This window comes from Magallana gigas, chromosome 2, assembly GCF_963853765.1.
Source record: "Magallana gigas chromosome 2, xbMagGiga1.1, whole genome shotgun sequence".
NCBI classification, from domain to species: domain Eukaryota; kingdom Metazoa; phylum Mollusca; class Bivalvia; order Ostreida; family Ostreidae; genus Magallana; species Magallana gigas.
Genome location: NC_088854.1, coordinates 25,421,226 through 25,443,846, shown reverse-complemented (window position 1 = coordinate 25,443,846; position 22,621 = coordinate 25,421,226). Strand labels below are relative to the sequence as shown.

Below are 22,621 nucleotides of genomic sequence, written 5' to 3'. Positions count from 1 at the left end.
AATTATTGACGTGTAAAGACCTTGAACAAATGATGCACAATGTATAGGAATCTGTCAAGTGTATACTAATCCATGAAGTCTCAGTAATGTTATTTATTTATTGATAAGCATTCTTGATGCGAATGGTGTGATAGGTTTTTCAACCTTGAACAAATAATGCACAATGGATAGGAATTTGTCTAGTGGACTAACCCATGAAGTCTCACTATAAGTTAATTTATATATTAATAAGCATACTTGATGCAAATTATGTGATGGGTTTTTAAGCCACTTGTTATTGGTTATTTGGTCACAGATGACATTGAATATGCGTTAGAAAATTAAAGTTAATTTACATGGATCTTTCATTTATGAAAGAAACAAACACGTTATTCTAAATGGTCATGCGTGAAAGGTACAAGTCCTGAGAGTTCCCAGTCAGTTGCAAGAGGCAGCACAGCAACCACATAGCAGAATGTAAACAGTTTCCATTCCAGCGCGGTAAATCGATATATTGTTTGCAAAGTTCGAATATTTCCGCATTTAATATTTCTCCCCTCCGATTGAAAATTCATGAAAGATTGCGTGATTGTCTCTAAAAGTACACACGATATTATCATCGAACAAATTACAAAGTGGCCTAGTGGAAGTGCATCTGTGCAGGAGGGTTAATTATTTAGACGTACCTACTTCATCATCAATCTTTTGTCAGGCTAGAATCCTATCCTAATTTATATTACTTGTATTTTTTTGCGTTTTTTAGATGTTTGAATTGAGTTCCTCTCATAAAAAATCTCAACAATTGACGTATGTAAAAACAATAAGTACAGTACTATAAACGAAATTTAATTCGCCTCAAATGTCTGTGGTATACTTTTTCCCAAATAAACTAGCCTACATCTTGACTGCAAAATTACTCTCCGCGAGTTCACTGCGATGAAAGGAATTAGATGTACTTATATTTGAATTTAAAATATAGCTATACTAGCGAGAGCTATAAATAAATGTTTCATCGAAAACCCAGCAGCACAGGGGCCAAGCCCGTTTTAATATTAATTCCAATGTAACTATAAAACGGGCTTGACCCCTGTGCCCAGCAGTAAAAAAAAATCTATAGTTAAGGAAGAAATTAACCATCAGATACACACATTTATTTTTGGAAATGCATACAATGTCATACAGTTTTATTTGGTAAAGAAAAAAGACTTATTTATTTTCTTTGAAAATTGAATATTTTTCCATGTCTTTAAATAAAGCTCTGAAGGATATCATTATACTATAAGTTTAAAAACTTTAAGAACTAGTGTAGCGATCTTCGTGAGCGGATCAAAGGATCTGATTTTAAAAATAATCAGATTGCGACCTGGACACAAAATAATCCATGTGTGGTCAAAATTATGAAATAAGACATCATTTTAAAAATTTGGAAAAGGACACAATAAACACTTTAAAATAAGTGTTTGCATAAACGTTATCTCTCAATAAAACTTTCATGGAGTTCATGGAGTATTGGTATATTCATACGTGAACATATTTAATTTTAATTGAAACTGGTCAGATCGACATTTGTGGTTCGGTTTTGTCAGTTGATATATGAAATTTAGAATTATGGTAGGAAATACTCAAGAGATGTAAACATAATTAAAATACTATGGCATGGAATTTCAACTCGATCGATTTGCAGGATGAATAACGGTTTGCTATATTTTGGTCCCTGGTCATTTTTTGTTGAACTCTTTTTTATTTATTATACAAATTGAAAACCAGGCTACGTTTGTGTTGTGTTATGTTTGAGCAATTATAGTTATTCCAGTTTATTAACAAGTCCATGTGATCGTTAGAAAAATCAATTTGAAATGAAGGAATTTCGTGTTAATTATTAATAACTATTTTGATTGGGGGATGGCTCGGGGTTTGTTGATTTGAAAATGATACAAGCCAATATCAGAATGTTGGGCCCCGATACGTAATTTGATAGTGGATGTCATGTGTAATGGATCTTGAGTATTGACCAAGTCAGATGATTTGACAAATGCGTTATACGTATTAATTTATGGACACACAATAAGGCGCAGTTTTCCAACTCTTTTCTACTTTTTCCCCCCATCAATTATGGACAGATGCCGACTGGGAACTCTTTGATGCAATAAATGTCAATGTTTTCTCGTTAATAATTCAGATTCAGGTGCAAGTTTTCCGGGATCCCTAAAAAAATCATAGTGAAATCGATTTACTTATTGTATATACTAATTTTATGCTTTGTGTCTATGTTGTATTGTATGTAGAATCACAAGTTTGGGGGACACAAGGCTGTTAAGAAAGAATGTTTCTTGTTAATTACACGCCGTGTCAAACCGTGGCTTATTTTCTGATAATTATGTTAAGTAGACCAGCGAAGCTTTCTAAAAATTAGTATTGGCAATGCATATGCCCTAAACTGAGTTAATGATTTTTTAAATATTTTATTTTTTAAGGTCATTTGAATTGAGAAAAAAATCCTAGTTCTTAGAAGAATACAAATTATTATGCAAATAGAACATTTGAATCTGAAGAATACTCCCTGGTATAACTGTAGAATACGGTAGAATAAAAACCAATTGCAGGTTTCTTAAATATAGTTAAACCTAACATTTTCTTTTGCAAATCTCTAAAGCAAATTAATGATAAACCAAATATCTAATTAAAGTTGATATAATTTAATAAATAACCGAAAACATTACAAAAAACCCCAAAAAATGAACCAAACAAAAATCATGATGATGAACAGCATGTATTGTATGTACCTGCCAGGTTAGTGACTGAAATTAAAGTGGAAAGAAGTGTTCCGAAAGAGTCTTGGCTTGTTCCGTGACAGTCTTCATCACTGCTCTCGCAAACATTGCGACACTAGATCAAAAACCCGATGCGCTGTAATAATATACCCCCCAAATAATCAATACATACAGCCGTTATCACCTTCTAATCATAGCTAAAACAATTAGCTAATATCTCGGAACCAAACCTCTCGCCAACGTTGACGTTTCAGATTCTGTCTCGTGGCTATAGCGCTTCCGTTGCATGCGCGCAACACATTGACACTTAAAAAGTATTGGAGAGGACTGGGTAAAAAGTGATATTGACACCGTCGGCAGTGTGTACTATAACTTGAAACTCACTGGACAGTAAAGATTGGATTGAGATACGTATTATATAAATTTGCGTAAAACCAAATTATTGGAAGTACGGAAATGCAAATCTGATATCATTGAATTCGGAAGTCAAATTGGTAAGTAAATGTTTTTTGGCTTTGTTGTTTCCGATCTTGATTTGGAAAGAATTGTATACTTACAAATAGGGTATTGGTGAAAATTTTGAAATACGTCATCTGAACAGAGGAATAGACCCACCTTTGGTTAGATGCAAACCAAGACTACCGGTAGTTTTAAAAAGATAACGATAAAACATAAATAAAAGAAAACATGGTTTTGATTAAGGATAAAAATACAATTGTTTGTAAATGATAGATAAAAAGAAATAGAAAATTACTCAAAAAGTCAGATATACCCAAATAATGTAAAGATTTGTACTGGATGAGTCTAAAATAGATTATCTTAAAGAACACGGGGATATCATCGGAGAGATGCCCCCTCTGTTTTATCGTGAAACGTGTGGTTTGAACAATCACTACTTATTTGATTTTATACTAGAAGAGCGAGACAATAGGGAAATTAATTTAAAAAAACAAACTGATATCCATGTATCAAAAGTATCTATGATTAGCTTGCTCCTCTTTTAAACTTTGGTGGAACTCAGAGGGTGTTGATTAATTTAATTTGAAAAACGCGAAACGGACGGAAAGGGTAATGGAAGACGGAACCTTCGACCAGGGACGTATATACTAACGTTAGTGTATACTTCCCTGCTACGACATCAAGCCAATACGTGTACTCATAGGGGCTCGTCACGAAGTTTTTTTCAACCTTTTATATCTACCACCTCTATACAATAAAATTTTATTGTATAGAGGTGGTAGATATAAAAGGTTGAAAAAACTTCGTGACGAGCCCCTCTGGTGTACGCACTTGAAAAATAAAAAAAAATATGAATAGAACCAGAAACCATTTTCTTTTCATGAAATATCGATTTATATCATATTATGATTAATATTATATATCATTATGGCTAATACCTTTACGTTTGGTTTGCACGGCTCTATAAAAATGAGATATACATACCATTTTTACATTTATCACATACCTATACAATATTGCGGATGTTCAAAATATTAAACAACCTAACCATAAATCTTCCCAAACACTGAACGCATTAGTAAACATAACAATTTCAGCTTCCTTATTTGTGTTAGTACAAAATGTACATCTAACAAAAAAATTAGAGGAGGAGGAAGAGGAGGAGGGACGGCAACGACAACCTTTAAAGGAAAGTTTATACAAGTACTGGCTCTTCTAATATATGTGTAGGTCTTGAATCTACAAATGTAGCATATGTACATATTCCAATGTACAACATATCACGAATGTTTAAACCATGCATTCAACGACACACAGTAGCTATAAACTACGGAGAGGATATCTGATATTCATACAGTTATTCATCTCAACGATTTTACGGGCATAGAGAATCACTCTGTCGAACGCAACACTCTTCACGCTAAAAGGATGACATCTGTTCTTCGATGGAGAGAGGTTTCTTAATTTGTATACAAAAGCATATCCTTCTGTATATGATAGAGCTTTAAATCACTAGATCCATTAAGATATATTTGATTTCTCAATTACCGTATTTTTAACCATAATGATTTGACAAGTGTAAAATTCCCTTCGTTTATTCATGTTCGTATTAGATTTTAGTTGAGATTTGCCATAAAGAGAAAAGTTGATGATGAAATGGGTTAGCAGCAACGGCTTTATCACATTAGAGTGTAAACAAGTCCATCAAGGCAATATTAAACAAGGTCTCTTCCTGCCTGTTTTAAGCTTTTGATCAACGTTAATGGTTTTTAATTTCCATATGTCATTTAATTAATAACGCTGACGTCAACACGTATTAAATATACAATAACATGTATATTAAAAAAATTTCACAATCCAAACTGTACGCCTGAGCCATAAGTTCAATAATTATTTTTTCATTATTTCTGGTTTATGTACATGTATTCTGCTTATCGTTAACGATCGAGTCTTAATGTCATTACAAAGTAGCGGGGAGACATCAGGAGTTCAACATGGATATAGACCAGCGGACGTCTTTTTAGCGCGTTATTGACACCTAAGTACAACCATCGCTACGTAAGGCTCCTCCGATCATGTATTAATGTCATTGTCAACCTCCTAGATGACAAATTCTCTGTTAATGGACGGGATATTCTCCATGTGAGGAACTTCATTTACTCCACAAGACTTAAATGACGGCGTGCAAGCGCCTGTTATAAAGGAAGGCTCCCATACACTTTCAGCACCAGGGGAAAAGTTACTGGGAGAGTCCATTAAGAACGTATTAAGATGATCATCTTGTCATCAGCGCATTTAGATCAGACGAATATTGAATTATTAATAGAATTTCAACAAATCCTTTAATAATGGTATACATACATTAATTTTGATAGGATTTATCACTTGAACGTTCTTAACGTAATGGGAACATATTTAAGCAAATCACGAGTTATGATGTATTTTTTTTACGTATCGACTTTTGTCAAAAGGTCATCAAACGGAAAAATGTCTCGAAGGGGGGAAAAAACTTGAAGATCTTTCCGAAACCCATGGCCAAGAGAACCAAATCAACCTCCCCTAGTAAAGTCCTCCATAAATTAGTCCCCAGGAGGCGCCGAAATTCAATGTTATTTTATTCGAGTTGATGAGGCTTGATTGACACCAAAATTAGCCAGAAAACACCGACACCAGGGATTGATGACTCTCTGTTTAAATCTATTGTGATGCGGATTCCTATCTGTATACCAATGACACGTACTGTTAGTGAATTTCACAAGGAGATAAAGTATACAATTTTAAATTGTTTGAAACCCTTCATTTCCGCCTATTTTCCCCCCAATACATCGGTTTTCAATGTCAGAGATAAATACAAATAAGATACAATTTAACATTTATTTAACTTGACTGTAAATAACCTTGGCTAACCATAGACAAAGAAAAAAAAAAGGCAAAAATTTAAAAACAAAAATGAACAACCGAACAAACACAAATAAACACAACAACAACAAAGCAAAAACAATAGAAAAACAAAACAAAAACAACACATATCATATATACAACCGTCGTTAAGCCTCAATCCATTAAGATTTGTAGGGACCAGGGAGGTTTAGGGGTTAGGGTCATAAAAAAGAGAGGCAGATTGGAATGAATTTGTATTTTATGAATATAAGTTAATATACATATGTATGAAAACAGGAATATTGCTTCAGCTTGCATGGATAGGCCATGCTATTTTCAATTAAAATCAGATCTTTGTAACGCTCCGAAATTCTGAGACATCAGAATTTGTCGGAGCGGATCAAAGATCTGATTTTAATCAGATTGTGCTATTTTTGTCCCCCATTCCCGGCATTGCTATTTGCATGATACATGTATTTTTTTCTGTAACAGGCCGAATATTTATCCGCATGTGAAAATTAGAAATGCAATATATTTCTTTGGTAATGGTTTGAATATCTAACATTGATACTTATGATAAAATATTGTATCAACAGGATTTTTTTGTCACCTGTGAATACTTTTAGTGCAGTTCATTCGAAAAATAAAATAAGAAAGTTGCGACTGAATGGCATATCATGTTTCATGCAAAACAAAAATACATATGTAGGAAAAACTATTTAACGTTAGGTCTAAGCTAGCTAATATTGTTCTGTTCTGCGTTCTATTAAAAGTCTAACACAGAATAGTTGAATTTTCAAGAGCAACTTTTCATCAGATTGTAAACTAATTTAGTTAATTAAAAAATGAAAATGGAAGTCGAGAAAGGAGAGCATGGTTATTATTTTATTGTTCCCTGTATTAACAGAAATAGGAAATCAGCTTATTTATAGGGAACAAACAAGATAAGTGCATCTGCTTTATGATTTTTTTCATATTTCTCCCCTTCTCTCTCTCTCTCTCTCTCTCACACACAGGTGGACCGTTCTTTATGTTGCCTTTCAAAAGAATGAAAGAAAGAAAAAAGTAATGCTTGTTCAAATATGTGGGAGGTTGTCTCCTTGGTAACAGTTGGTTTTTTTTTTTGCATTTTGATAAACTGACACAGTAGAATCTTTCAGTCGGTATAGTAACATAGATCTCGGATCTCGAGCACACGATTTGACTTTTTCTTGCTTGTCTTTGTTTTATTTTACATTCTTAAGTTTAACGGTAAATCAATAAACCTTTTTGTTCAACAACACATGGCACGGGCGGTCGGAATCTCGTGCCAGGTTCCTCTCCACGATTTATTAGTCAATCTATTACAGCACGCAGTGTGCAATATCAGTTTTTACAAATGATTTAACATTTTGTAATGATAAGGCTATTTGATCGCTGTCAGTCGAAGGATTACATTTGACATTGATCACAAATCACTTCAGCTTGCCACGGTCCCTCCGCGCGCGTTTGATACGCGTGAAATTGATGGCATTGAAACATCGGAACACCCCCGGCGTTTTTGAATTTCTCTTTCAAAATAAGTTTTGTATCAATCTAGGTTTATATCTCCCTTTCTCCCCATAAAAACAAATCGATTTCATTTATTACCCAAGAAAAGGAATATCAATTTAAGGATTTGTTAGGGCTTTGTATTGCTCGAATTGGATTTTGTTCAAAGTAAACGCTGATGTTTATTTTGACAGTCTCCGTGGTTGATATACCCCATTAATCCATTCTAACCGAAACTCTAATGTTGATAATGATAATGTTTGCAATGCTTTGACTTTTTGTCTATCTACTTATTTGGGAAAATATTGAAATCGCAGATTCAATTCTCTTTACTCCTTCACAATGAAAGTATTTGATAAAGTCAGAAATTAAAATGTTCCAAGGTTTAACAATTTTCTGTTTTGGTTTATTATGGAGAATATAAGAATCACGGCTTATATTGACGTCTACTCCTTTTAACTGAATCATGACGTTTAATGAGGTCTACAATATTTACTTTATTAGAATGTCAAAGAAAACAAATATGGTTTTCATCAGAAGAGCTGTTTCAAAATAAACTGATATTGCGTTCATTTTCAGCAAAATGAACTTTGATGCCTGCCTCTCTCTCTCTCTCTCTCTCTCTCTCACTCTCTCTCTCTCTCTCTCTCTCTCTCTCTCTCTCTCTCTCTCTCTCTCTCAACTATTTATTTTCAGTGGTAATGAGTTGGGGTCTTTTGCTTATATGTATAAATATTTTGATCTAAATCTAATGTTGACCTTCAGAGGAGAAGTTATTAGATTGTTATTTGTTGTTCCAGAAAACTTTCAACTATGGTCTCCCACAACCCACATTAACGACAAGAGCTACAAACAATTCGTCATAATTTATTGACAATGCAGACGACAATTCTGATGAATCCCTCGCGCTCTTTCGGGAATCAATCACTCCTTGCAACTTATATAAAAATAGAGCCCGAATGCCCATACAGGGGTGTTTAAATGACGATTTTTAGATGATCAATACACAACGAATTCTGCGTCGTGAGACTAGTTGATTATGGGCTTCTTTTTCTTGCCTCTAGACTCGGAATCTCTCGGGTGCTATTAGCATGCCAATGTCCATTTGATTGAAATGATTATCAAGACTCCCCGCCCCAAGGCATTTTATCATATCAATAGTCCTCCCGGATTCATACACTTCATGCCGAGGAGACCCTGAGAGTACTCGTCATTTTCATTAAATACATCAATTTTCTCCTACGCCAAAGGCATTGGGTGAAGATGGAGAAAATGAAAGAGATATGTATTGTTCCCTTTTGAGATTCTTGCCGGGGTTTTGTTTTCTTGAGCACGGCTCTTATGGTTTCTCATGCTCTCTGTGTATCATCGCAAGATCTATTTACAACGTGGGCAAGCTTTCCTGAACTTCCAAAACAGTACGTAATGATAATAATGTTAATTTTGCACGTGACTCTCTTTGAATTCTCTTCTAAAAGGAAGAAAACAAAAGGTTGTTTTGTAAGGAACAATATTCAGACACTGGTATTAATCAAAACATTGTTTATAAACATCCCTAAACATGTCTTTTATAACGAACATGCACGAACCCCTTCCTCTAATTTCAACTACATGTATATGGCAAACTGACTATACATGAATACTGTATTATCAAAACTAATTGTCATTAAACTCGATGTAAACTGTACCAAATCTTATGGTTTAATGTTGATTAGCCAATATTTTCAATGATGTTATATCACCTGTACTCTTGGCTACATTTGCTTGCTTTGTGAATATGTCATGTCGTAAATTTTGAATTTACCGGGTGGCAGTAAATACGAAATTTACAACATGACAATGTAAATTTTGTATTCACTGCCACCAGGCAAAAACAACTTGAAACATATCTGACTCTTTTCCCAGAAAAAATCCCATATTCAATGAAACGAGAATTTAGAGGGGGGAAACGGTTGTATGGGATTTGGATTCCAAGGAAACGTGGATAGGGAGTTATACTGCCAAACTGTTCCGCTGCAAAGCCGTGATAATAAAATCGTCTTAACCCCCTAACTAAAGCAGGAAATTGACAAATCTATCGGTATTGTGCCAGAAGCTTTAAAAGCACGATTAATTGTCATCAATCTGAGAAAGCGCTTTCTCTGATGGAGTTTCAGAAAACCGTGTTAGGGACATCATTAATCAAATCTTCTTACTTCTTGAAAGCTAGCAAAAAAGGAAAAAAAAAGAAAGAAAAAAAGAAAGAAAAAAAAAGAAAGAAAACGTCTGAATTGAATGAATATTAAACTAAAGCATTCACTGCTTTATTATAAACAATGTTTTAAACCTGGTCTCCAACCCTCAATTTTCTGTAAACATACAGTTATGCGTATACCAATCTTATGGTCACAGTATATAATTATAATGTGACAAGTCCATCGTTAGAAACATTAGAGTTGACATGATTATGGATATAAAGCAATTTAGTATAACAGAAAAATAAAAAACGACTGGTGACAACTAATAAATAAGCTATAAACTCAATGTAACATTGACTTGTCTCCATAACAAATGTTGTAATTGTCTGATCAAAGGTCAATATTTTAAAGTCATAATAAAAATTGCTATTACTTAGCAGGAAATGAAAATAAAGCATATATATAAAGAATCAAGCAACAAAATAATAACAAGCGAGCTAAATGTTAACAAGGAAATCACCGCTCATCATTTTCATGTAGTGATAATCCAATCAAACTGCATGCAATAATTACCATTCTCCTTTGACGTTTACGTTGTTCTTAACCAATCACCTCCGTTTATCCAAGGAATCGACTCATGATTCATTTCTACATCTTATACACCCACTATCTCTATAGGAATGTAATAAGGTTAGGTATGTATATCATGAATCTTAATGTGTATAAACAGAAGGACTGTTTTCTCTCTGCCAGTTTGATGGTTCATTCGGGTATGAAGGCAGTGATCAAAAATTAAATAATCCGCGGTGGCGGATCACATCTTTCTTCCTGCAAGGATCGCTACCTTCGCAATTATAAACCAAAAAGAAAGTACTCTACGGTTTTATATTTACATTCATCTCGCAGACTTTCTCTAATTATCCAAGGAAGTGATGAAAGGTACGTAAATTATTGCTGATGTTGACCAAACGAAGTATTCAAAGTACTGAAAGCCGGGCTATTCTGATGTGCCTAAATAAATTGTGTAGGAGAAACATAAATATAGCATTTTAAAAGTGTTATCCCCCCCCCCCCAAAAAAAAATTAATTTTTACAAACCAATATATACCACAATATGCCAACTTTTTATAGAACAAAAATATCAACTATGACTTTATCCCTGGGTCATACCGCGAGGTAAACATTTTTTTTTAAAATTTCAATAATTGGTGACTTGCTAGAATTATAGTTTTCATATATTTAAAAGAAAAAGAAATCCATGCATAGGACAGAATACAAAAACAAAAAAATAGGGAAAACCTGAAAATTTTGCGCTTTTTCATCTAATTCCCATAGGGTCCAACAGTAAAAAGTGTTATCTTTCGAGAAGACCCCCTAGAAAATTGGGATGGTAAACAAATTATTTTTTTGTCTTAAAATAATTGATATAAGAGTAATAGTAAAACTACCTACAAAGAATCAGACCTAATTATATGCATGATATATAAATACATTTGCTAATATAAGCAAATAAAAAATGGGCCAGTATGCGGACCTAACTAAATACAATACTTGCTACTGTATGCTTATACATGTACATGTATAATGATACATCTAGACGTAAGTTAAATAACGATAAACATGTACGTTATAATCATGAACAAGCTACATGTATAGCTGTGGGTTTTTAAAAAAAAATTATTCTTCAACCAACGCATATAATGACATCCAATAACTGAATATTAGTTAATCCTTGTGACATCTCTGTCTGCTCTGACGTTTCAGCGACGCGTGAGTCCTTATGCAGTGTACAATATCCTTCATTCCTGGCAAATCATGTTACTAGTGTTAATTACTGTACAACTGAATAGAATAACACAAATTGTCTGTTGTGCAATCAGTTGAAATGAATTCATTTTTGCACTTAAATACAATTTGAGTGGGTTTAACTGGTTTGATTTCAATATATAATCAGGATAAATTTGATCGCTCAATGACTTAAAAGAAAAAATCTGAAAATCTATAGTTCATGACTGTAACAATTGTCAGTTGCAGCACTTATAATCGGGCAATCTCAGTATCCGTTTGATGAGGGATTTTTTTTTCACCCGTTGGCTCTCTTCGGTTATTGCTTTTCTTCGCTTATAGTGATGTTTCACACGTCTTAGCATCTGACCATTTCTTTAGGCTCTAGTGAGAATATAATGGCCGTGTAAAACTAATTAGTAACACATACATATATATCCATTCTGTGCTTCGTGCATTCTATTGTAAGCAGCTGTGACGTCGATCAATTTAGAATTGTCATGGAGTTTTTAACATCTGTATAGGAAATTTCCGGAAAATTCTGTGAAAATCATAATTTGTGTGTATAATGTTATTTTTTCCTCTTCTAATTTTAGTACACAGTCGTACACAACTTCGTACATGGAAAGAAAAACAATAAGCAGATGTAGCTTATCACTTCATCAAGATATTCTGTGTAATGAATACCTGGTCAATACGATATTGTAAATTTCAGACACGTGTGCGCCACTACATGAATCTGGAGCCCGTGTAAATGGATAGGGGTAGGCGCCGAAGCGATGACAACATCATGACGTTTTCTGACGAGTTTTACGACGAGTACACGCTGTTGGAAGCCTGTCTGGAGTACGACTTCGAGGCTGTCCAAAATATCCTCGACGACACGCCCACGGACGAGGAGCTGAATGAGAGGGATCAATCGGGTAAGGTACGTTAAACCCTATTACTATTCATTCTCACAATTTGACAATTAGACTACATGCATAGTATTATACTGGATGTATCTCACTCTTTTCACAGAAAGACGTTTTCTTTAAAAAAATAAATATTAATTGAAGAAAACAATATTGGGTTAATATGATTATTTGTAAGAGTCCCCCCTCCCTTAACCCCCCCCCAAGAAACAAGGGAGACATTATAATAGAAGTGAGTTCAAAGAAACCATCACTGCATGTACCTTCAAAGGGTGAGGGGCAAAACGATACAGATGCAAAAAATTAAACGCTGAAACGTATAACGAGCATTTATAGCGCGATTTGTTTAATACTAAAATGATATTTCAAATGAAATAGAATATTTTTCATCATTTCATCGGATAAAATGAACATGGATCATATACCTTTCTGATCATGGTCAGAAACTCAGACAACACCCACGGGAGGTCACCGATTAACTGTGTGATTTAGGATGCAATATTGATCACCTGAATAGTGTTCATTGATCTCTTGTGATGTATAGACAGACATTTTAGATACTCCATCACAACAGATGGTAATGTTAGTGGCGGGAAAACAGCGCGGACAATTGTCTGTTATTTATCGTATTTGCACAAAACATCATATTTCAAGTCCCGCCTTTGTGGAGGTCGCCAATAAGCGCCATTATCTAATGCCGAGGATGAGCCGAGTATTTCAGATTCTATCTCTTCATTAGTGGATACCTACATCAAATCTGATAATGGCGAACGAGCTATAGAGGACAACCGCCTCCAACAACCAAGCAGACGTTAATTAATAAATCTATCAGCGGCTGCAGCAATTTTCAATAACTAACAGCTAGCATCTCCAATGTCGCTCTACATTCAATAGATTTGTATCCAATTAATCTGCTAATGAAATGTCAAATTAAAACTTCTAAGGTCTTACAACACCACCTGCCCTGTCATTCAGTAGCAACTCCTTCCTTATTATTACAACATGTAAACAATATTACATTGTCAACAGGCATCATACTCCTATGAACCATCGTTTTAATATTTTTGAGGTTTTTATTCTAATAACAAAAAAGATTTCTTCTTGATATAAAAAAAATTGTTCTTGATATCAAATAATCCTACAGGAGAGATCCTAAAATCCTAATCCTAACATAATTATGATAAGGAAGTCCCTGAAATCCCATAGCTATATATAGGCTGTCCCAAAATGAAATCAGTGGAGGTCGATTCAAATGGCGGACAAATTCAAGATGTTATGCTGAAGTACACGATAAATAACAAATACGTGTATGTAGCAAAACTGATATTTTTAAAATGTTTAATGCCCGGCGTAGATTTAACACAAGAAATGTAAATGACACTGGCTGTTACTAATTCATGATTTGCGCCAAATTCGCCATTACGGGGATCCTTAGGAGTTTGATCATATGACTTTAATTCCAACTTCATATCGGAATAACACGTACCATTTTGTACGAAATCTTTTGAGTACGGTATTTCATTAATGAAAAATCTCCCCTAAAACTGGTTTAATAGTTCAATCACGTATTGAATTAAATGTCAAAAGTTAAAATATTGAAATTTTACTTTGCAGACGGCATTATGTCACGCGTGTGCATCCGGATTGCTTCCAATTGTGCAGCTTCTTTCGGAAGTTTCCGGAGTAGACGTAAATCAAGGGGACAAGGAGGGAAACACGCCGCTTATATTTGCCGCACAGGCAGGTAAGTCATTATCATTCGGTGGAAAATTCCTTGTTTGGTGGAAGTTTATCTATGTTTGCCATCTACTTCTTCGCATCAATCTTTCTAGGCTTCTATCAAAAATCAAGCTCCACATTGTAAAAAAAAATTAAATCTAATCGGGTATCCTCTTATTAAAGATCAAATGTTTGTAACAAATAAAAACAACAAATACAAATGTATTGTCCAATTCAATCCAGTGTAGAGAGAGAGAGAGAGAGAGAGAGAGAGAGAGAGAGAGAGAGAGAGAGAGAGAGAGAGAGAGAGAGAGAGAGAGAGAGAGAGAGAGAGAGAGATTATTTTATTGCTTTATTGCCCGTAATACACTTTTTTTAAAAGAAAAATTGTCGGATAGAGAATGATCAATATGGCTTACAGTCATATGCTGTATATCTATTAGCCTAGCAACGTTAACTTAAAAAAAACCGAACACTATCAAAAATATGATCATGTTTAACGGAATAGCTCCTTAATAATTTGTAATGTTTTTTCGCAAACGATGACATCAATCAATTTACATGTTTCTAAATTTGTTTTTCAGGCTATCGAGAAATTGTCAGGATACTGCTGCATGAGTTCAGGAAAATTAGGGTCGATCACAAGAACAAAGCGGGTTTCACGGCGCTGATGAAAGCGGCCCTCCAAGGCAGGACCTCGTGTGCAAAGCTGCTTCTTTACGCAGGTACGAGCACCACCCCTCCCCACCCCCCCCCCCCCCACCAGATCAATGTAAATTACAGATTCAAATATTGTTATAAGATTACATATCTAGATATAGATATACGAAATATGTTAGATAAACTACTTTAAAATATCTGTCCTTGAGGATGATTATAAAATGTTGTTTGTTCTTTAATCCAAACAACACTGAGTTGATAAGAACATGTCAAAAAAGAGAACGTAAATATTGATATACATGTTGTGAGTTTTTTTTCTTTCTTTTGATAGGAGCTAATCCGAAACTGCGAGACAACGGGCGTCAGCTATGTGCCGAGGAATGGGCTCGATTTACAGGCAGACACGAATGTGCTGACGAAATAGCAAAATTCACCAAGACGAAGGGCTTTTTGTTTAACAGGTCCAGTAAAAAAGTCTATAACAGATCAAGCAGTGTCCCGGACCTCACCGCTGCGAACGATAAAGCCAAAGAGTACACAGGACCCACGCGACAGAAATCCAAATCGTTCCGGAAAAAAATCAAAAGAATGATTCACGGTTCTTCTAATTCCAGTACGAACAATACTTACAGCAACCGCCTGACGCAGGAGCGCAACCCGTTTGCAATTGTTGCGAGATGCGTGTCCACACCCGTTCTTTCCGGTGCGTTGCCTGACGGAGATTCTATTGTGAAAAGACATAGAAGCTACGATAATATTCCACGGGTGGAAGTGACATCACCAGCATCAATCAATGGAACTTGATTATAAATTATTATCTTTTGCATGTTTCCATTTTCATTTCTTGGTACAGATTAAAAGTTCTGTGTCCGTTATCACCCCTTTCCACCCCCCCCCCCCCCTCCCCCAATGTGATTTGATCATTTTCCTTGATTTTTTGAGATATTATGAAATACACGAACGCACGTTTGAACTACTTATTTTTATTTCCTAGTTTACAAAATAGGAAATTTTCAATGTAAAACGTTTACTTTGTTCATCCGACGCACTGGTTGAACGCAGTATTTCCATGTACTGATGCTTGTGTTTGCGATACAGTCTATGTCAAGCCAATCGGACCTCCAGACCGTAAACTGAAAATAAACTCGATTGATTATTGAAATTTTCCAAAGGTTTGTTGAAAAATTTTAAAACAATTAAGTCCACTCTCAAGTCTTGGCATTAGGTGTTAAGAGAGTATAGAACTGACCTTAGTGCACTAATAATGATGCGCGCGCATCACACAGACCTTTCTGTTAATCTCTCGCAATGAAACAAAAAATACAAAATGTAATTATACATTCCACCAGTGATCTAACTATATATCAGGCAGTTGTTGGTTTTTTTTATCATTACGTGAAAATAATACAACGTGCGTGTGGTGTTGGTGTGGAATTTTAATAATAAGATTAGGTGTTAATGTAATGCTGCCATTTATCTTTCATGTGACGATTTTTATACATTTATATAGAAAATTTTGTTGATGACATGTTCACTACACGTAACACCATATTGTATATAAAGTTCATAAAACTGGTGTAATTAGTAAAAATTGTGTATGTGGAATTAACAATAAATGGCATATACACATGTAGTTATTTTAGTTGAGATAAAAGAACATGGATCAAATAATATTATAATTTAAAAAATTGAAAGCTGTTCATGAACTCTTAATAGAGGTCACATAACTCTATATTATCAGAAATAAGTCATGTTGAACATAAATTCAAGATCATGGCTATTTGGTAACAACGGGATTCAATCCCCAGGAACTGGACAAAGTTTAGCACTTATTTGATTCAATAAAATTGTGGGAAGTTCCTGGGTACAACCCCCCCCCCCCCCCAAAACAATCAAATTATTAAATGAACATAGCTGAATTTAAAATTGACAACCCTACATCCTCCCACTTTTTTGACCGGGTTCTGTATTGCATACGGATTCTGAAATACGGTAACACGTCAAATGTCCTCTCTCTCTCTCTCTCTCTCTCTCTCTCTCTCAGAGCAATACCAAAAAGTTATTAAAATTCAAAGTTAAATCAAATACTTTTAAAATGGTAATATGGTAACTTGAAGCCAATAAAAAAAAACAGACGAAGTACTACATTACCACATTTTCCCCACATCTTATTAAGATAGTTAAAGTACTTTCAGAATTTAAATGTAACTTTTAAAGCACTAGAGCGTGCGTCCATTATTGAACCGCATTATGCTTTGTGCAAGGACAATGGTGCTTGCTAATGTCTGAAGGGTTTTTTTTTATCCAGTGTAAGTAACAGATCTAGACCTCTAAGTAGTGCTTATAGAATTTACAACCCACTCAAGAATGATTAACATTAAAGGGTTCTCCACACCTTTGGGGAAAGTTTATCATACAAATACAAACTCATGGTAATTTCTTTAAAAAGTAGAATTACATGTATCTTGTATGTGTATAATTTTAAAAACTGACTGAAAAAATAACAATTTTTGAAGAAAAAAAAAATCATAATTTTCAAGATATTTGTGTAAAAGAAGTAAATGGACTTTGGTTTAGTAGTCTGATGCATTATATTATTCACTGTGATACAAAGTTAGACATGCAAATGTGGATATAAACAATATGCCAATGCAATGAAATCTCCATGTTAAAAAGTACATGTATTAGTCACAGGGTGTGGAGAACGGTCAACCCATTTTGAGCAATGTTATTTTTTAAAATTTGACAAAATTCCAGGCAAAAATTCATAGTGTAGCAGGTGATTTTTATTGAATTTATTAATGCATGACTGTAAAGAAATAAATAATTGTGTATAAAATATACATATGATAACGAAGTAATATGTGAAAAATATTATTAATAATACTGTTGCCATGGCAATATCACTGTGAAACAAAAAAAAACAACAATTGGATAGTGAATTCCACGTGTGAAGAGCAAAGAGTTGACAGGGATTGCAGTAATTCCCATTCCAGAAAAACAGTTGACAAATCATATATATGCAAACAAATAAAACCCCAGAACACACCAATGTCTACAAATAACTACAGTAAAATAAACATGAGTACTCCTGATGATGCAACAAAACAACACAAAACTACATTTTGATATCTAAAAAAACAACATGTATTTCTCCGCATTAACAATTTAAAATCATGTATTCTTATATTAACAGTTTATCAGTATCACAGATCATATTACTACTAGCTATCTAAATTGATCACACATTTGTCCACATCCAAGTAATGTGCAAAAAGTTTCTAAAACAAACATTGAACAACATAAAAAGTTTCTTTGTTTGTTAAATTCCAAAACATTTTCCTGTTGGTTGGTAATTCATGTTCTTCTACATTTGAAACAATAAGCACCAATGATCAATAGCTTGCATAAAAGCTAATACAATTTGTGTATTTAAAGTTCCAAGTTCAAGTTTTATTCTGTAAGGGGAGTAAATATTCTTTATCTATGCAATCATATAGGTGATCAATATTGATTGAACTGACAAAATTCACTGAAATTTAAAACACAAGTTTTCATCATTGTTCCGAAATGAAAGGTAGACTTAAGTGTTCTTTTCTCTCGCTGTCGCCAAAATACAGTCTTTGTTAATAAAAAGGAATCTTGATTTTATCACCACTGACTGACATAATCTGTAGACTGAAATGGAAAAATCAAATTTAACATGTGGTATTTCTGTAGATCTTTAAAAAACCTTTTAAATAAATTGAAAATTTTAAAAAGTTTTATCACATGCTTGCGATAATGGAGGCTAGGTCTGAATACCCTTGATTGTAAAATTAACATTTATGAGGAACATGATAAATTAAAAAATCTCTCCTTAGTTTCACAGGGAAATGATTTATGTGAAAATAATTGATATTGTACTCACACTGAATCGTTTTGGGAGCTTTGCAGAATATTCCACTAACTGTTGCTGACGTACCATTTCTCGCCTTTGTCTGTTATGAAAATTTATAACATTAATTATACATTCCTTCTATAATTTGATAGCAAACCTATATCAGTGATACAAGTTGACAATCAAATTATAGATCCAAAAATATTCGGAGATAAAAATTAACTGATGAATAAATTAAATCATTTCTTTTTAAAGAAATAATCTCAATCAAAAAGCAGGTAAAGTAATTCTAACAAAGTTTGGTGTTCTAAAAACCTGCAAATTATACTTATTTTCTCGTAATAAATTGATAATAATATGTATACATTTCTTCTTGTCTTACCTATCAACATTGGCAGCACAATTTGGACTATTTGCCCCAGAAGGATATCCAGATTTTCTCAAAATTTCCTCCTCATAAGTACCCCTTCCATTGACAATTCCATTCATATCATTATCTGTGAATCTGTCCTGAATTTTTTATAAGGGAAAAAAAACTCTACAGACATTTTAATTTATAAAAACCAGCTGAATTGTTAGGCTGTCTGTGTGGGATCATGCTTGCTGAAGCAATGCAGTTATTTGATTGTCAAATCATTTGGATAATATTTGCTTGACAGAACATCTTTAATACCTAGTTTAATCCCTATTAATTAGGCCAATTAGGCCAGACACAATTACCGCATAACCTAGTTTTTGCAGTACATTTTCATTTACACCATGAACATTTAAACCTAATATTTAATCTATCATGTCAAGAACAAGTCTATTAAATCATCTACCTGTACAATTCCTATCATTAAAAGGTTCAGTTTAAACAGGAGGTAATCTAGCTAATAGTAACAGTTTTATATTATTCCAGACTGGTCAGTCCCTTGAATAAGATGAATGAACGCAACAAGTTTTGCCTATTTATACTTTCTATCTCTCTCAAGATGGGACAACGAATACCTTTGCTATTTGATATTGTACGCAGTGTTAAAAACTTATTTTACTGAGCTTACTGTTCATTTTAAACTCAGCTTAATTAAGTGTTATTATATACTTACCATCAGCTCTTTTTTCCTGTATGCCAGCAATTCAGCTCGCCCTGCTTTCCTTCTGGCTTCGTTGTGTTCAGCAATTCCTGAGCAAGCCATACTTGAAGGAGAAAGTGACACTGGCTGAAAATGAAAATTATGATCCTTATTCACAACTAAAAATCTTTTTTCCCCTTTAAAATATTTAGCAAAAACTAAGATCCTGGACAGAGCATACAGAGATATACATGGTGTCAAATTTCCTTCATACCTGATCTATTTGATGGACTGATAAATCGTCTATGGAATGGAAATCGATAAAACCAGATTAGCCAGACTGCGTCGCGTTGCCAAGCACGAGAGCATATCTGTTTTCTAAACTAGGAGAGCTCGTAATGGGGAGATAACTATGTAAGCCGGTGTTAAAAATGTATATCCCCGAATACCCAAACTCCGTCACCATAAGCAGAAAACCTCCCGCGTTTCTCTGTAAATTATTTTTTGTGGTTTTTATCATTTGCAATCACTAAATATAATTTGAAACAATATAATTTATAAAATTATTAACAAAAATATTTTTATTTTTATTCAAATAAGCTATCTGAATATGACGTTTATCACGCGTGCTTATTATATCTTATGAACCTAACTCCGTCACCCACATGCTCTATGATATGGCAGGGAATGAAGACATATTAACAATTTAGTAAAAACTCCATTTGTATCTAGGCCAAGTTATATTAAGTAAAAATGGTGCATACAATTTAAATTGTATTTAATTTCATCGAAATGAAATGATCGCCAGAATAAAAAACGGGTCCATGTAACAACAATCACAATGGCCTTTTCAGAAAGTGTGGATGCCGTTTGATTTATGTCCTTACATATTTCAAATATTTTATATCATTAATTAATATATTACTTATTATATTATTTATTTATTACATTTTTAGAAATGTAGAATATTCTAAATAGCGATATACCGGAGATATCTAATATACCCTGTATAAGGCAAAAGTATCAGCATGAGCGATTTGACGTTATCATCAAGAGTAGTGCATAAAGGCTATTGCGGACTAAAAAAAATGTATTAATTACCTTAATCAAAAATGTATTACATGTGAAATGTTTCGTCTTGACCTCTCTAAAAATGGCTGACCACCGTAAATGGTCGAATGGGCCCGCATGTCAGAAACATCGATATTTTAGTGCACCCGTGAAAAAGTTTTAGCTGATTTCACACAATTAATGGTGAATAAAATGAACAAGGTTTAATTCTGTTATTTTTTGACACATTCTTAAATTTAACCGTTGCAAATAGTTGACATTTGATTTTATTTAAATAAATTTTTGACATGTAAAAAATGACGTCATAATCGTACTTGATTTCAAACGGCGAGGAGTTTCCCGAAAGTGACGGAGTTAGGGTAGTGACGGAGTTAGGGGGCTATGCGATATAAGTTCTAAATGTAGGATCTTCTTTCAAATAGAGTTTGATCATTTGTATAACATTTCTATTGTGGCAATATCAAAACTATTAAAATAAATGCAATTACATTTTGAACAAGCACGTCACATTAAATTTTGCATTGCTTTCCAAAGTGAATAAAGGAAAAAAAAGGGGGGGGGGGGGTTTAGAGCACCCGGTTAAAAAAACCTTTTAATCACAGAAACTTGATTTAAGAAATATACCCCTCCCTAATCATACAGTTTATGAAGGAGGAGCATAATTTTCAATTTTTCCAAAGGGGGATGGGGGGGGGGGGTGTCCGAGGCATTTTTCGACAATTTTACAATTTTTATGTTTAAACATTTTTCAAAATCTTCCGGGACGGGTGACGCCCCCCCCCCCCCGACCCCCATCTAGATCTGCGAAATATTATATCATTCAGGAATGTAAAAAAAAAAAGTCCCGTACATGTAAAATCTAACTTTATGGACTTCTCAGACAGGCGGAAAAACTGCTGGTGTCTCGAAAAAAAAAGATAATTCTTAAAGAGCAGTGACATGTTCTGTACAAAATAATAGTTCTGTAAGTTTTGAATAACCGATTTGTGCGATATAATTTTTTGAAATTAGCTGTAGTTAAAGTAAGGTATACATCAAGTTGAACTGTTTTAAATTTCCTATTTTTCTCTCTACCGATATTTGTTTAAAATCTAAAAGGTGTAATATCAAATTAAACTGTTTTTCTTCATTCAAAAGGTTACACATTTTGAAATATTTTTAAAAGGTTTAATATTTGGGGAACGAAGGAATGAAACAGATTTTCAATGTTAAAATGAATATTATTAAGGATTTTTTCAACGAAATAAAATTGAAAATGATGTATGAACATAATTGCCTATTTGTCCTATATTAATTTCCTTTGAAAACCTCTGAATTGTAATTCAATATTTCATATACTACATTTAAATGTCATCTACTAACTGCTTATAATGTCAATAACTGCCAAATTTTTAGCCTACTGCTAATTATTCACTTCTTATTGCTATGTTTTCGTTCAAAATAAGCAATATGAGCTGTTGGTTTTTTTTTTTTTTTTAGATTTTTATTTTGCTGCAAAAGCCTGGTAGTATGATAAGTCTGTATATAAATTAAACTTTTATGATAAACAAGGTTTGAAAAAATCATTAATTTTTGTCAGAAGAAAGATTTCTCTTCTAAGGAACATATAGCAAATCAATTTTTGTACAGGACAATAATTCAATTTTGCTCCAATTAAGGCTCCTTAACGGTCTTTTTCAACAAAAATTTGGCTAAAAGAAATTTAAAAACCATGACATTTTCGTCATTTTAGTAAAAAATA

General features: G+C 33.7%; 2 protein-coding genes across 4 annotated transcripts; one reads left to right on the top strand and one right to left on the bottom strand.

The window, feature by feature from the left end:
- Positions 1 to 2,981: 2,981 nt before the first annotated feature.
- Positions 2,982 to 16,704, top strand: LOC105321896 (ankyrin repeat domain-containing protein 33B). 3 transcript variants are annotated; one of them, XM_034445703.2, is made up of 5 exons: positions 2,982 to 3,244; positions 12,297 to 12,509; positions 14,110 to 14,239; positions 14,799 to 14,939; positions 15,206 to 16,511. In XM_034445703.2, exons 2-5 carry the CDS (start codon positions 12,336 to 12,338, stop codon positions 15,676 to 15,678), a joined length of 918 nt encoding a protein of 305 aa, XP_034301594.2. In that variant the 5' UTR covers positions 2,982 to 3,244; positions 12,297 to 12,335; the 3' UTR covers positions 15,679 to 16,511. The 3 variants fall into 3 exon arrangements, with proteins under 3 accessions (XP_034301594.2, XP_065931894.1, XP_034301596.2); XM_066075822.1 differs by lacking the exon at positions 2,982 to 3,244 and adding an exon at positions 10,518 to 10,735 and having other exon boundaries at positions 15,206 to 16,514; XM_034445705.2 differs by lacking the exon at positions 2,982 to 3,244 and having other exon boundaries at positions 12,344 to 12,504; positions 15,206 to 16,704.
- A 934-nt stretch (positions 16,705 to 17,638) lies between these two features.
- LOC105321897 (uncharacterized) lies at positions 17,639 to 20,229 on the bottom strand. Its single transcript, XM_011420384.4, has 5 exons — positions 20,084 to 20,229; positions 19,843 to 19,956; positions 19,137 to 19,264; positions 18,785 to 18,854; positions 17,639 to 18,552 (listed from the first exon to the last, which is right to left on the bottom strand). The coding sequence occupies exons 2-5, from the start codon at positions 19,930 to 19,932 to the stop codon at positions 18,526 to 18,528; spliced, it is 315 nt and encodes a 104-aa protein (XP_011418686.1). The 5' UTR covers positions 19,933 to 19,956; positions 20,084 to 20,229; the 3' UTR covers positions 17,639 to 18,525.
- Positions 20,230 to 22,621: the final 2,392 nt, after the last annotated feature.

What these genes read in the sequence shown, in the direction of transcription:
- LOC105321896 (XM_066075822.1), top strand. Translation starts at nt 12,336, where the DNA reads ATGGATAGGGGTAGGCGCCGAAGCGATGACAACATCATGACGTTTTCT. An exon ending in TATATTTGCCGCACAGGCAG is followed by an intron (nt 14,240 to 14,798) that starts GTAAGTCATTAT and finishes TTTGTTTTTCAG; the next exon opens with GCTATCGAGAAATTGTCAGG. An exon ending in AAAGCTGCTTCTTTACGCAG is followed by an intron (nt 14,940 to 15,205) that starts GTACGAGCACCA and finishes TTCTTTTGATAG; the next exon opens with GAGCTAATCCGAAACTGCGA.
- LOC105321897 (XM_011420384.4), bottom strand. Translation starts at nt 19,932, where the DNA reads ATGGCTTGCTCAGGAATTGCTGAACACAACGAAGCCAGAAGGAAAGCA. An exon ending in ACAGGAAAAAAGAGCTGATG is followed by an intron (nt 19,265 to 19,842) that starts GTAAGTATATAA and finishes TAAAAAATTCAG; the next exon opens with GACAGATTCACAGATAATGA. An exon ending in TGTGCTGCCAATGTTGATAG is followed by an intron (nt 18,855 to 19,136) that starts GTAAGACAAGAA and finishes TTTTCATAACAG; the next exon opens with ACAAAGGCGAGAAATGGTAC.